Below are 13,512 nucleotides of genomic sequence, written 5' to 3'. Positions count from 1 at the left end.
ATGACAATATCATATGATTTGAATCACTGCTGCAAGTAAAAGGGCCATTTAGTCCTTTGTGTCTATTTGTGTTACTTGATGGACTTCTACTTAGTTACCATATTATTTTTTCCACCTATGAAGCATGAATAAATTCTCATATTGAGTATTGAAGACATATCAAATGAACCTGAAATCTTTAATAGCTCTCATTGTTAGTTGTCAATACTGACAGTAGAGGACTTGTACAAGATTTTTACTGTGACCCCTGTTACAAATACATTGTGTTAATTGTTTAGAATGATTGCTCACATATGTTCTGATTGTGTATTCTGCTGTGTGTTTTCAAAAGGATTAACTCACTGAGAACATTTCAGTTCTTAAAGGCGCTACACCAATAAATCTACAAGGCCAATATATAGGAGGATAATAACTTAATACAGATACATCACTATCTGATATATCTTATCAGCAAAGATATATATGTTTGCCAGACGAAAAAGAAACAACAACAAAAAAGTTCAGTAAAGACATGCCGACCAGGGTTTGAGGTTATTTAGAAACAGTATCTCCATTAAGTAGTTTAACAATGACAATGGTAGAGGGGTGAATTTTTATATAATTCGCTCATTAAATCATATTCAGGCTTAGTTATGCACAATTATTGGCATGGCCACCTTGAGTGACAGCTAGCCATTAGGTTTCAGTAACCAGGCATCAATGGGTCCGCTTCAGCTTCACCCACACACCACCCCTTTACCCATTTTTGGATTAGTTTGACGGAGTCAGGCAGTGCTAAAATGGCTATGGGGAGCCACTGCCACTTTTATATTGTCTATGCATGTGCTGCATTGTGCAGTTGTGTTTCCCTAACCCAGCAAGTTATAGTATATAGCTGTGCGATGAATGTGACTCGAGGTAATGGCAAAAGAGGCGCCCACTTTCTCCTAACTTTCCTGTCACACAGCACTATTGGAAAAGTAAAACCTCACAAAAATATTGTACCTTAAAATAAAAAAATAGCCAGAGGGGGTCTTACTCTTGTCCTTCTCATGACTCCTCCTCTGTTGCTGCAGGAGACTGCCACAGGCCTTCAGCACTGTCTTCAGAGCACGCAAACCCCAGTCATAGTGCTGCTGGGGAGTCAACAGCTCCCTGGGCACACAAATAAAGGCACATTTTCACACATACTCACACACTCTGAATTGACTGTAATACTGGGTGTAGTGCTAATGGGTGGGAGGTAGAAGATAACTTATACACAAAATCAATATACTGCAATAGATTGTAGTGGCAGCATAGATAATTTAAAATAAATTCAACACCCACAGCATGATTCAGTTTGGAACACAAACCACGACATTCAATGAATCACAGGCAACAAAAGATTGGCAACTTAGGTTAAACATGTACTGCAGAATTAGTAGTCTGGTGATAACTTCACAGGAATAAATATTCCTACTGCCTTTAACATCAACCCCAACCCAAACCAAAACAACAAGACCACACAACTCCTACCTGGCCAAGTTGAAGATTGCAACCAGTTTGCGGCCCAGTATTTCTCCGTTTCTGAAGCCCTCAGAGTAGAGGATGACCTCAGCAATGAGCTCATTGTCTGGCCTGCTCATGGCCACAGGCCTAAACAGCTGCTTTAGATTGTCTGGAAGTTTCTGTCTGCCACCGTAGCCTTTTCCTGCTGGGTTCAATGTGATGAACACCCCAGAGTTTGGGTCCAATTCCACCTGGAGGATGAAGAGAGGACAATAAAATGCATTTTATACTAGCATAAATATAGCTTGATTGATTGCTCAATTATTAATGATGCAACCATTTTTTTCACAATGGATGAATTACTAACTGACAGACTGATTGCAAGACTAATTTCACAGAAAGGCAAGGGCTTAAGGTTGAAGGTAAAACCTTTAACTGTGTGTGTTGAACTATGTGTATATAAAAAGCCACTGTATTAAATGCAAAGATATAATAACTGACAAAGAGCTGCAAAAAGACAGAAAAGTGAGCTCGAGACATAGCTTGTAGTTGATTTTTGGCATTGGTACTTAGAAAAATGAATGTGTTTGTCTGCATCTATTTTTATTTTCTGACCTCCTTCCCCAGCAAATCACATGTGTTCTTGTGATGTTTCAGCGAGTCTTGAATGGCCTGAATCTGCATGGAAACTGCAGACAGCACTGCCTCCTCTAAGCGGTTAAACTCATCAAAGCAGCCCCATGCTCCACACTTCACCAAGCCTACAAAGATTCGTCCCATTGATTTCACATCGATACCCTGAAAAATAAACAGATGCAAAACAGAAAGAAGATCTTCTCGTGTGTTCTCATTACGACTTCACTGGTCTTGTTTTGTCTGTGTGTTCACAAGTTGAAAGATCAGAAATATAGGTGTATGTTCATTGCATAGTATGTGGCTTTCAGAATAATGGACACTAATATGAAGTTGTGGCTGTCACATTAAATACACACATACTCTCTGGGAGAATCTTTATACCTCGTCACAGTTGAACACCAGCACTTGCCGTCCAAACAGCCCCCCCAGGGCTTTGACCGACTCGGTCTTGCCTGTGCCAGCGGGCCCGTAGGGGTTTCCCCCAAGCCCCATCTTCATGGCCTGGGTCAGAGTCAGGTAGCACTTATCAGTCAGTGGAGTGTGCACCAGCTTAGCCGCATTCCCCTTGGAGACAGGAGAGGTAGGATGGAGAAGAAAGTGAGTGATAAAGTGAGAAAGGAATAGACAGAAACACAGTGAGGCGGTCAGACAGAAGTAAAGATATGGGGATGTGAGGGATGTGTGGGAAGTGAGGGAAGGGGGGGCAGCAGAGGATAAAGGCAAACAGACAGATGATGGATTAAGAGAGGAAGGAATGAAAACACAAATGAAGGACGGGCAAAGAAAATGAAAATGAGGGAGTCTAGCATGTGTTTTTAAAAAGGAACTGCAAAGGGGACATAAAGCAAGCTACCTTCAATGCTTCTCATCTATGCATGGACAGTGCCCCCAAAAGGTAAAAAATAAGAACTTTAAGTATATTCCTGGGACATAACATAACATTTCTTGTTTACAATACCACACTGAGCGTTACACGTGGCTGAAATGTCAATCATGAATGTGAGTCAACTAATTAGTGAGTCCATTTGAAAATAATTAATTCATCTAATCCGGGCAATTAATTAATCATTTTAGTCATTCATCAAGTAAACATACACATTTTCTAATTACTCAAATTAGATGCCTCACAAATGGGTTGGAAATATTTGTTGCTTCCCTCCCTTTCAAGCCACTGTAAACTGAATCATTTTCTCATTACATATTCTGAAAGATGAGAAAAAAATCTACAGCTATCTGGGTGTTTTGAGTGTTCATTCGGTGAATTACAAAAGGAGTGTATCCAACTTAGATGTACAGTGCATGCTAACACACCTGGTATTCATATGTATAGCTGAATTGTGCATCCACCATATGTATGAGGCAGCATTTGTCTGTTCCCATGTAGAATCGAAGCTGCTTCTTCCAGGCCCAGGCATCAGGGCTGGTAACTCCCGCCTGGCTCAGCTGCTTCACCACACTGATGTTGTGAATAATATCCAGGATCAAGGCCTTCAGCTTCAGCTGCAGGACACTGGACTCTGTACAGGAAGACATGCGTGAATACCAGGAGAGTATAATTGGTAAAGTTACTTTTTTGGAAATGTTATACAGCATTAGACAAGGCAAAACCAATTCAGCATTTCTAATGGAAAACATACATATACATATAGAATCAAGTAGTAAGCACAGTGCTGTTTAAGCCTCTTTACAGTCCTGCTGGTTCAAAGTAAAAACGTGTTTATATATCAAATCCAACTGAAGATCTGTCATGTAATTTTCTAGATGAACTACATCAAACATATATATGAATATTATTAATATTTACTTTGAAAACTACTGTATTTATTCTTGATTTAGGTCAAAAGATAAAAAGCTTTATGGTGAATAGATGGTAGGCTGTTATTGTAAGCAGACAGAATGGTGATAGCTTACATAAAACAGCAGCTTTTGTCAGTTCTAAGAAAAGCTGTCTAAAGTAAAAATGCAGGATTGTATCAATTGGTGAGAAGTATAAATGGAACCACTCATCGTGCAAACAAACCCAACATCTCAGGTGAAATTTTTTAACAACAATTTAGGAAGAGAAACATTGTCAGAAATGAAAACACCCACACTGATATTCTGGAAAGTCAATATCATCAACAAATACTGGCTTACCTGTCATAAATGACAGTTCATGTACAAAAATGCACTTGAGTAAATTTAGAAACAGTGTCATTGTTACTGACTTGTCTGTAGTTTGAGAAGAGCATAGTGTCAAGGGTAAGGAAATAATAATAAAAAAAATGAGCAAGAATACTTATTTAATTTACTGTTTGACAGAAAAACACGCAGTCTCAAGTGCATATCTTGGTAACAACTTCTACAGATATGTGAGGGATCCTGAATAATATGTTTACAAATATGCATATCCAATGACTACTCTAATGGCCCATAAATAATCAATGGATTTCTTTTTACTGCTAAGATCCAGCAACATCCACAAAAATCCAGTAGGGCAATAGTGAGAGAGTATTGTTCATGCAGAAATTTCAGTCTTAGATCTTTAAATCATAAATATTCTCAGTGGATGATTTTTCTACATACATCTCTGAAGTTGGGATTCCATATTTTAAATTATAGTGAGTCCAATTGTTATGTGCTGGGGAGATGCTTTGAATGCTGTGTGTGTAGGAAAGCATCAGTGATGTCAGCCTAGCTGCAGAAGCACACACAAAAATAACTTTGCCAAATGTACACAATCCTGTCTTGTCTCTGTGCCAAAGGCGAGATGGCTCCCACTCCCCGCCTGGGTTTCTGGTCCATTAATGTAGACTGGGTAATTAGATTATCCTTCTTGCCATTACTTTAGCTGCTTTAATCAGTACTGCCACTCGGCAGCCTCTTCAGTCTACCTGGTTGTTTAAAGGGAGCCAGTAATTTAATGAGATGTTATCATGGAAATGAGTACTATTTCAAGTGAGAATAGCAGAGGTTTGAATGCAAGTCAGTCACCAAATTAACTATATTATGGGCAAATGTAACAGCCTCCATCACAGTGCTATTCTGCAATTATGTCAAAAAGCCCAAAAGTAGGTGATGAAGAAAATATAGCCACAATAATTCTCTGCGCAACAGAAACAAGCATTGCTTACACAAATAAATTTTCATTATGACACAGAAATCTGGAATTTGGCAGCAATGTCCCATGAAATGATGCCACTACCAGGGATATGGGGGAGATATTCATCTCATGCATGAATAAGAAACCTTGATTTAAATTTAAAAGTCCTTTTTACAAATTCAAGCTCAGTGAAAAAAGTCTGCTGTCATGCTTTATGTAGCCATATATTCTGCCCAAAGCCATTAAATTAGCCTGCCAGCCACTGCATCTGCAGCTTTAAAGGGTACTGCCCCTCTGCGGCCTCATGTGTCTGACTGGCTATCAAGAGATTCACACAAGAGCAGTCATTCGGCATTAATCTCTCAGCTCTAAGTAACAAGCCAAGATTTTGATCAGAGTTCAATCATTAACATCACAAGAGGGAATCTGATAGTGGAACAAAAAGCAAGTGTCAAGTAGCAATTGTTTATAAGAACAGCGAGCCAATTTGGAGAGGTTAATGGTATCAGGAATGTGATTAGCAACCATAACAAAGCAGGAGATAAAACAACTCTGTCGCAGAAATAAATAGGGGTGACAGAGTAGGGCAACATCCTGAGCATCGTTTATTATGCCACAAATATGTCTGAGCATTTAATGACCTCTTGACAAAAAACATCACACAGCTATGGTGCTGCTTCTTTCAGCTTGCTCTGTCTGGATTTGAATTAATCGCACATCAGAAGTCGTTTTATCCTCTCAGCGTTGAATAAGATGCTAGATTGTGATCAGAGTTTATTCACTCTGAGCACAGAGAGAGAAAGCATATGGCTGAATAACTTTAAGGATGAACATATACACAATCATCAATCAAAGGTCATTTTTGTATGAAATGCGTCCAGGCCATCGGCACCCTGTCCATGTTTAAAACTGCATTAATTTATTTTGGCCACTAGTGGTCAGAAAAATTCCAAAACAAGCTGACAGTCACAAACATATTATCTGCAAACATGTTAAAAAACAAGTGCCTTCCTGTGGTGTGTTCAGACTGAACGGGAAGCAAATTTTAGTGGCAGCATGATATTATACAAAGACACTAAAAAGACAGGAGTTGACACAAACATTCTGATTCTCTCTGGGTGAAACTGACGTGAAGGCATATCCACGAGTTCAAAATGATTCAACTTAAAAAAAAAGGATAATCTTGAAGCTGTATGACTCCACTTCATGAACGTACAGAGATAGGAGGAAAAAGAAGGCGGGTCTAGAGGAAAATTTCAGAAAGAAACAAAGGTCCTGCTGCTGCTAAAGATTATGGTGCTAGTTAGCTAACAGCTTAGGCTAGTTTAAAATCAGTACACTAGCTGCTTTCTGCAAATAATCACAGATTACAAAAGTACTTAGGGGTCAAATTCAAATAAAATAAGAGTGGAGCTTTGATGTAAAAAATAAAAAAAAACAAAGCTCTTTGTGTGTATTTGAGCGACATTTTCAGATGAACCTTGACCTGATTGGCTGCTGTTGGCTGAAAATGTAATTTTAACTTCAGCAATTTGTTAATGCAGGAATGAAGAGACTGTGGCCAAGCTTCTCTTTCTAGTAGTAATTGTTCAACATTACCTAAAGGAAGCAATTTAAAAGTAAGTAGCATTGGTATTTGTGCAGTTCTGGGAGAAGTTACACCTGCATGAAAGGACAGAGCTACCTGTGTTAGTGTTGTCATCAGAGCTGGTGTCCACTGTAGTGTAGTGTTCTAATTTGGCATTGAGCTCCAGCTCCAACTGCTGCAAATTCTGCTCTTTTAGAGCTCTTTCCACATCTTCAGTAAACTGGATTTGCTCAGCCAGACACAGAATCTGTACCAAAAATCAAAAAGTTCAGACACTTCAGAGCAATTTAGAAGATGAACAAGGTATTGCTCCAGCTGAACTGCCATTGAAGAAACACTTTGCTACCACAGATATTGCATCTTAAATACAAATGGATTGTAAAAAAGTGTACCTGTGATGGGTAACGTGAGGGGTCCACCTCCCCTGTCTTTGCTGCTGACACACATTCATACAGCAGGTGCTTCAGAGTCTCCTTCATTTCCACAGACAGCTCACTAAGCCACACCTGGAAAGACGGAAAACAGTTGATGCCCAGCCACAAAAATATATATATGAAAACAGTGTATGAAGCGATCAATGCTTTATCAAAAAATTGAATACAATATGCTCTATTTTAAACAGATAGAAAAAAAAATACACTACATACAAAGCTTCAAAGTGTCCACTCAGATATACTGTCATCCAACACAGAGCAAAAAGTGTCTACATTCACATGAAACTCTGCACAACAGCTTTACCTCCACAAGGTTGGAGATGCGTACAAGGTTTCTGAGTGGCACAATTTCTCCCTCCAAAGAACACATGGCGACAATGTGCTGGCACTGCTCATCAAACACAACACTGTGGATGCCTGCACAGATAATACACACGCAGATTACATTCACTGTCCAACAAGATATACTATGATGCAAAGGACACAAGGAGGAGAAAAGAACTGAGCGATACAGATAACATAATGGAAAAAGAGAAAAGAGCACAGCATAAGAAAAAAAAGGAATACAGACTATAACAAAACAGAGGTTTCTCACCTGCAAAGAGTTTCTTGAGGTGTGACTGGATGACAGTTGGGTTGGTTGCCTGACCAAGAATCTCTAACAGATCATCATCTCCTATGAAATAGAACCGTGGGAAGGCAGAGCGCTTCTCCTGCGACAACCGCACACACACACAAAATTTGCAGTGCTTACAACTCAAGTTATACATATGTAGCCTTTGCACACAAAAATGCACATGTGTATGTACCTCCAGGAACTCATTGAGTGACTTTTGGCAGCGCTGCAGTTGATCCAGTATGGTTACCAGGGAGTTCCTGATGCCTGCCCTTAAGCTCAGAGAAACAACTCTGTTGTCTCTCTGAATGTCTGACATTATAGACCTGTTACACATAAGGAGGGAGTGTTTTGTTACTGGATGTGCATAAAACACACAGTGTAAAATAAATTCAATTTGTCACTGTCTCCCAGAAAAATAGCTGCTCTGTGCAACAAGAAAATAATTTACTGTAGGTTAGAATGACAAAATGACAGTGGGCAGTGCTCTTGCTATCTATAGGTCAAATTTAACAGATCTATGTTGTACCTGCATAACTCTAACTGACAATCAATTTGCAATATAGAGCAAAAGCTCTAGATGTGATGTGATACAGTCACACTCAAGAACACAGTACCTGAAGTCTTCATCAACCCGCTTGAAGCGGGCCTCCTCCCGAGGCAATGCCCCTCGTCCGAAAATAGGCTCCAGATAAACCCAACGCCTCTGGATAGCATTCAGACTAAGCAGGTACTCATCTAAGTCTGACAGACGAACCTCCCACAGACTGACCTGGATATAAATGAAAAGTTGGTGCTTCATTAAGGCCTTGTAAACCATGATATATGGATGAACGACGAATAACAAAAAACATGCACCTATACAAGATTACAACAATACAGGTGATTAAGTTGAAACATGTTGTATCCTCATTACGCAGGAATTCTTTGGAAGATTTACTATTCCCAAAGACAAAATTAAGCATATAGAAATGATAACAGTGTATTCATAGATTCAAGCCTTTGACCTGACCTTGTCTTGGAAGCTGCGGTAGTAAGGAGAGTCTTTCAGAGACTGGAGCAGACAGCGGTTATCTCCCACCTGGATGGGCACAAAATTGTCATAAAGCCAGTGTTTGCTTCTCCTTAAGATTCCATTTAATGGTGCCTGTAGATATGCCTGCGCTTTCCTGACATTTTCGTGCACCAGTCTCCCTACCAAGTGATCACTAGAAGTGAGCTCATTTAATTGAGCCGCCTGAAATAATGGGGAAATTCCAACCATGTACATAGTGGCAACAGCAGCTAAATCTTTTTAAAAGCTTTGCTCTGAGTGCAGACTTCACCTTTGTATACTATCTAATTAAACAGCATTATGCTCAGAGTATGGGCTCACACCTTTATCAAAGGCAGAGCAGGTAAAGTTAGAGACAATTGTAGGTAAATTTACATAGACACATATAACAAACATCCAAGAAGTATCCTACAGGAAAATTCCATCATTCTGTAATCAAGCTATCAACTGTATCTGTATTATCTGTGTTTTCTGTATCACTACCTTTTTTACACTGTACCATATCAGAACATCTGGTTGTCCACAAGATACCAGCACACTGACACCTGTTTAGTTAGGGGTAGAAAACTTAAAAATATATTCAGGAACCAGGCACAGATGTGCTGTAGAAGAGTTCAGTAGCATCTTAAAAATCAGTTCTAAAATTAAAAGGCAGCCAGTGCAAAAATAGGAAAATCAGCATGACAGATCCTCTCATCCAGTGTCAGCTCCCAGCAGTAAATCATTAATAACATTGTGAGAAGTCATCTCTGTACCATAACCTGCTCTGAAACATGACTAAAATTGTTCACAAAGTACATACAGTTTGTGCCAATGTGGTAAACAGAACAGCTAATTCGGGACTGCTGGATCAAGACAGGGTTTCTTCAAAATGGGTTCAACAACTGCATATTTAAGTTACGCAGGAACAGAAACTATTTTTGCAACGACTTCCTCAAAGTATGCAGCTGGGAGAATGTCAAGAGAGCAGAAGAAGTGCTTCACCTTGGCCATGGTCTCCATGTAGGAATGTTTTTGGGTTTTTTTTGTATGCACCTCACCAGTAAAATGCAGAAATTCACAATGCGAAAAACACCTCAGTGGTTTGACAAGTTGTAATCTCTGTCACAGCGTTTAAACTAAAAAGCACTTCAGAGGTATTTGTGCTGTTTTTCAAATAAAATTGTGAAAATATTGAGCCCTCACATTTTAATTGATGTATTAAACTGTATAATAAAACATCACTGTGAAAATTCATTATGAAATATCGTTAAATAAAATCAAATTAGTCTTTCTCTGCATGCTTTTTACTTCAGGGAATTCTCTCTTTAGTTGACCAAGGCAGGGGCGTCTTTTTCAGTTTCCCCATCCTATGGAGGTGCAACTTGGCCGAGTAAGTTGAGTAAGCCAGAACACTGAAACAGTCACACCTGGGTGACACTGTCACTGATTACTGAATCTAGACTGAGGCCAGTCTAGAGTCAGTAACCAAGAAGAAGTCCAGTGAAACCATAAAATCTTAAAAAACTGAGGTCTGGTGCAAAAAGCTAAAAGATAGTGTTTGGATAGTGTTACTCAAAACTTGAGTAACATGAGTCAGGCTGAGATTGGTTAGTGGGGATTATACAAGTGGGTCATGGTCATGGTCAAAGTAAGGCAAGTAAAACTAGAACCAGTTACAATAAACTGTAATTTACTTGACTGCCTCAGACTCGCACTGATTCAGTGTGACAGTATGCACCAAGTGCGTGTTTTGTGGTTATAGACGGTCCATATTTGTTTGTTTCTTTGTGCCCGTATTTCTACCTGGTTGACTATATCCTTCCAGTCCTTGATGAGGGTGATAGTGCGCCTGCTACTGTCTGAATACTCAGTGAGGTTGAAGGTAGCTGCAGCTCCCCACAAATCCAGCTCCCTCAGCGCTTCTCTGATTGTCACTTCGGCCTGAGCACGACTGTTCAGGTCCTAAAGGGCAGCACACACGCAGACAGACACACAAATTTAGTTAAATTTTTAATATGTGGTTAAAGATGTGTTCACGTAATTGATTGGAGGAGGAGCAGTAACAACTGCCTTAATTTTTAATTCGGATCTCTTCAAAACACAAAAATGCTTAGATTTCACCAATATGCCAAACTCTAAATCATATACTCAATGTGAATATGCCTGTTAACCTATATGCTCCAAAAAATACAGATTGGGGGTATATGAACATACTAATATGAGTTTTCCTGTAAAAACACAAATACAATTTCTTACTTGCTGCTGCCCCCCAGTGTTCTTAGTCAATTATTGTAGTAATGTTGGTAACCTTAACAATTCATACTTTTTGTCAATCTTAGTCCTAAAAAGACCAGTGTGCATCCCTATAGAAGTGTGTGCTTCCACCCAGTATGCATATGTATTTCCATGAGTGTGGGTGTCTGACTAATAATAATAGACTTTACGTATATAGCACAGTTAATGCAACACAAACTGCTTAACATGAAAACAAATAATAATAACATGTGTGATGAAAGAATAAAAACAAGGAAAATAAAATGTACATACCTTGAGCTCCAGGGCCTTTTCTATGATGGCATTTGCCACACCGAGGAGGTCATTAAAGATGAGTCTCTCTAAAGTCGTCCCTCTAGGAAGGCCAAGCAAACGGAACATGTCTAACCAATGGTCCTGGGACAGGTGCTCCCCACGCACATACTTCAGCACTGGGACCATGTTCTAGATGTGCAGATGGAAAGCATGAAAATTAATGTATAAATATTAAAAACAAAACATGTCGAATGACATGATGTTATTCCATCAACTGTACTACAGTCTACCTTGTACTTGTCCACTTCTCCTTGCAGTTTAACAGACATGGCAGTAGGTTGCTCCAGCTTCCTAAGCCTGTCCTGCCATGTTAAGAGAAACTCCTCAAACACATATGTCTTACTCCTGTAAAACGACACATACATGTTAGCACACAACTTAACACAGAGTAGTGACCAAAAACATCAAATTCAGAAAACTGATATCCATCAACAGCAGGCCAAAACATAACCCTCTACCTGAATGTGATCCAGTCCTCCTGGGCCTTTTCTGTGAAGCCTTGCTGCCACTCCTCATAGAGACTCCACATCTGGCTGTACTCCTCCATGTCTCCTTTTGTCTCTTCTGCCAGAGAGAAATCTGGAGCATCCAGGTCAAAATAGGTGCAGTCCTCACTGAGAGGAGAGGAGAGGAGAGGAGAGAACAGTGCTATCAGGTACAATGCACAGAGGGACTCATCAGTCCGTTAATATTGAACTACAGGTAAGACACAAACACTTGTTATTTCCTGACATATTACCTGACATATATGCGCTAAACATGGTCTTGTTGGTAGAATGTGGGGCTTTACAAGTAGGCTTCTACAGAAGTTCAGCTCAACTGTCATGACTCTTTCAGTAAAGCAAAAACTATAAATTCAGCATAATAAAAAAGAACTTACAGTAATTTACTTCGCACAAGCTCGAGTTCCTGGAACTCTTGCTGCTTGTCCCTAATGGTCTGGAGGCATGCAAGAAGGGCAGCATGATCACCACTCTCAAGCATCTCATCTTTAGGCTTCAGCTGGTCCCAGCGGGCCTTAAACCGCTCCAGATCTGCCCTGTAGGCGTTGATACGGCCAGCGGCATTACTTCGCATCACCTCCACCTAAGGGAGGAACAAGGTGAAAGAAATGACGCAGCACAAGAACACAACCAGGGATAGAAAAGAGTGGTTATTGGGGTCAATGGACAAAGGAAAAGAGTTGGGAGGAGAAAAAAAGAATTGAAGATCTTTAGTGCGAGAAAGCTGCTGTTACAGAAAGTTTGCAATGAGAAGCTTTTTTAACCATGATCCATATGCATTAACATCAATGTCACCTGTTCTTTGATCATGAGCTGGTGGCTCTCCATAACAAGCTCCAGTTTGTCCCACTTGGCCCTCAGGGAGGACAGTGAGTCCAGGCCGGCCCCAGCCACTGCTCGCAGCAAGCGGTTCTTCTCCTCAGCACACTGGAACTGAGGTAAGATCTATACACAGACATACAGAATACAGTAGTTCATTTTCATGTCATGTCAAACATTTGGCTCATCCTACATGGAATTACAAGAAACTTAGCTATCAAGCATCAGAAAATAGCAAGATATAAAGCAAAATGACCATACACTCTGACTCTCCAAAATCACCATGCTGATTGAGGGGGTAGGAGAAACCTATTTGAGACAACTCAAGCAATCAAGACTACCATTCAGAATGTTCCTAGCCAGAATATATGAGTGTGTTTGTCTTACTTCAGGTTTGCGGGCTAATATCTGGCTGTATTTGGCACTGGCCGCACCAATCTCCTCCATGCTCTCTGGTCGAGTACACAAGGCCTCCATTGACTCTGAAACAAAACTGTCTATGGCCTGTGTGTGGCCTTAAAGCAGGAGAGAACGAAACACCCACAAATTAAAAGAAAGAAAAAGGAAAGAGAAAGAGAAAGAGAAAGTAAGAACAAAGGGGATGCCATTGTGCATTAGAATGAAAAGCAAAAATGAAATACACAAGAACAGAGAAAGAAAAGGAAATAGGGAAGCTTTTGGCTTGTGATTGGTGTATATTACAGTGACAATTTCGTTCAAAATGCAAATTTAATGTTGT

The 13,512-nt window shown here is 39.9% G+C and overlaps 1 protein-coding gene across 1 annotated transcript in view; it reads right to left on the bottom strand.

Moving 5' to 3' along the window:
* Window positions 1-13,512, bottom strand: part of LOC121608816 (cytoplasmic dynein 2 heavy chain 1) — a 106,927-nt gene that overhangs the window by 83,506 nt on the left and 9,909 nt on the right. Inside the window, exons 21-39 of the mRNA XM_041940200.1 lie at window positions 13,161-13,288; window positions 12,750-12,899; window positions 12,332-12,537; window positions 11,910-12,065; window positions 11,682-11,796; window positions 11,410-11,580; window positions 10,666-10,824; window positions 8,839-8,907; window positions 8,444-8,598; window positions 8,020-8,152; window positions 7,806-7,923; window positions 7,515-7,627; window positions 7,169-7,282; window positions 6,873-7,023; window positions 3,418-3,623; window positions 2,488-2,670; window positions 2,086-2,268; window positions 1,498-1,721; window positions 1,019-1,134 (exon numbers count right to left, since the gene is read on the bottom strand). Of these exons, the coding sequence (XP_041796134.1) occupies window positions 1,019-1,134; window positions 1,498-1,721; window positions 2,086-2,268; window positions 2,488-2,670; window positions 3,418-3,623; window positions 6,873-7,023; window positions 7,169-7,282; window positions 7,515-7,627; window positions 7,806-7,923; window positions 8,020-8,152; window positions 8,444-8,598; window positions 8,839-8,907; window positions 10,666-10,824; window positions 11,410-11,580; window positions 11,682-11,796; window positions 11,910-12,065; window positions 12,332-12,537; window positions 12,750-12,899; window positions 13,161-13,288 (2,850 nt within the window). The remainder of the gene's footprint in view (window positions 1-1,018; window positions 1,135-1,497; window positions 1,722-2,085; window positions 2,269-2,487; window positions 2,671-3,417; window positions 3,624-6,872; window positions 7,024-7,168; window positions 7,283-7,514; window positions 7,628-7,805; window positions 7,924-8,019; window positions 8,153-8,443; window positions 8,599-8,838; window positions 8,908-10,665; window positions 10,825-11,409; window positions 11,581-11,681; window positions 11,797-11,909; window positions 12,066-12,331; window positions 12,538-12,749; window positions 12,900-13,160; window positions 13,289-13,512) is intronic.

Source organism: Chelmon rostratus, chromosome 7 (assembly GCF_017976325.1).
Source record: "Chelmon rostratus isolate fCheRos1 chromosome 7, fCheRos1.pri, whole genome shotgun sequence".
NCBI classification, from domain to species: domain Eukaryota; kingdom Metazoa; phylum Chordata; class Actinopteri; order Chaetodontiformes; family Chaetodontidae; genus Chelmon; species Chelmon rostratus.
This window is presented reverse-complemented; position numbering and strand designations above follow the sequence as displayed.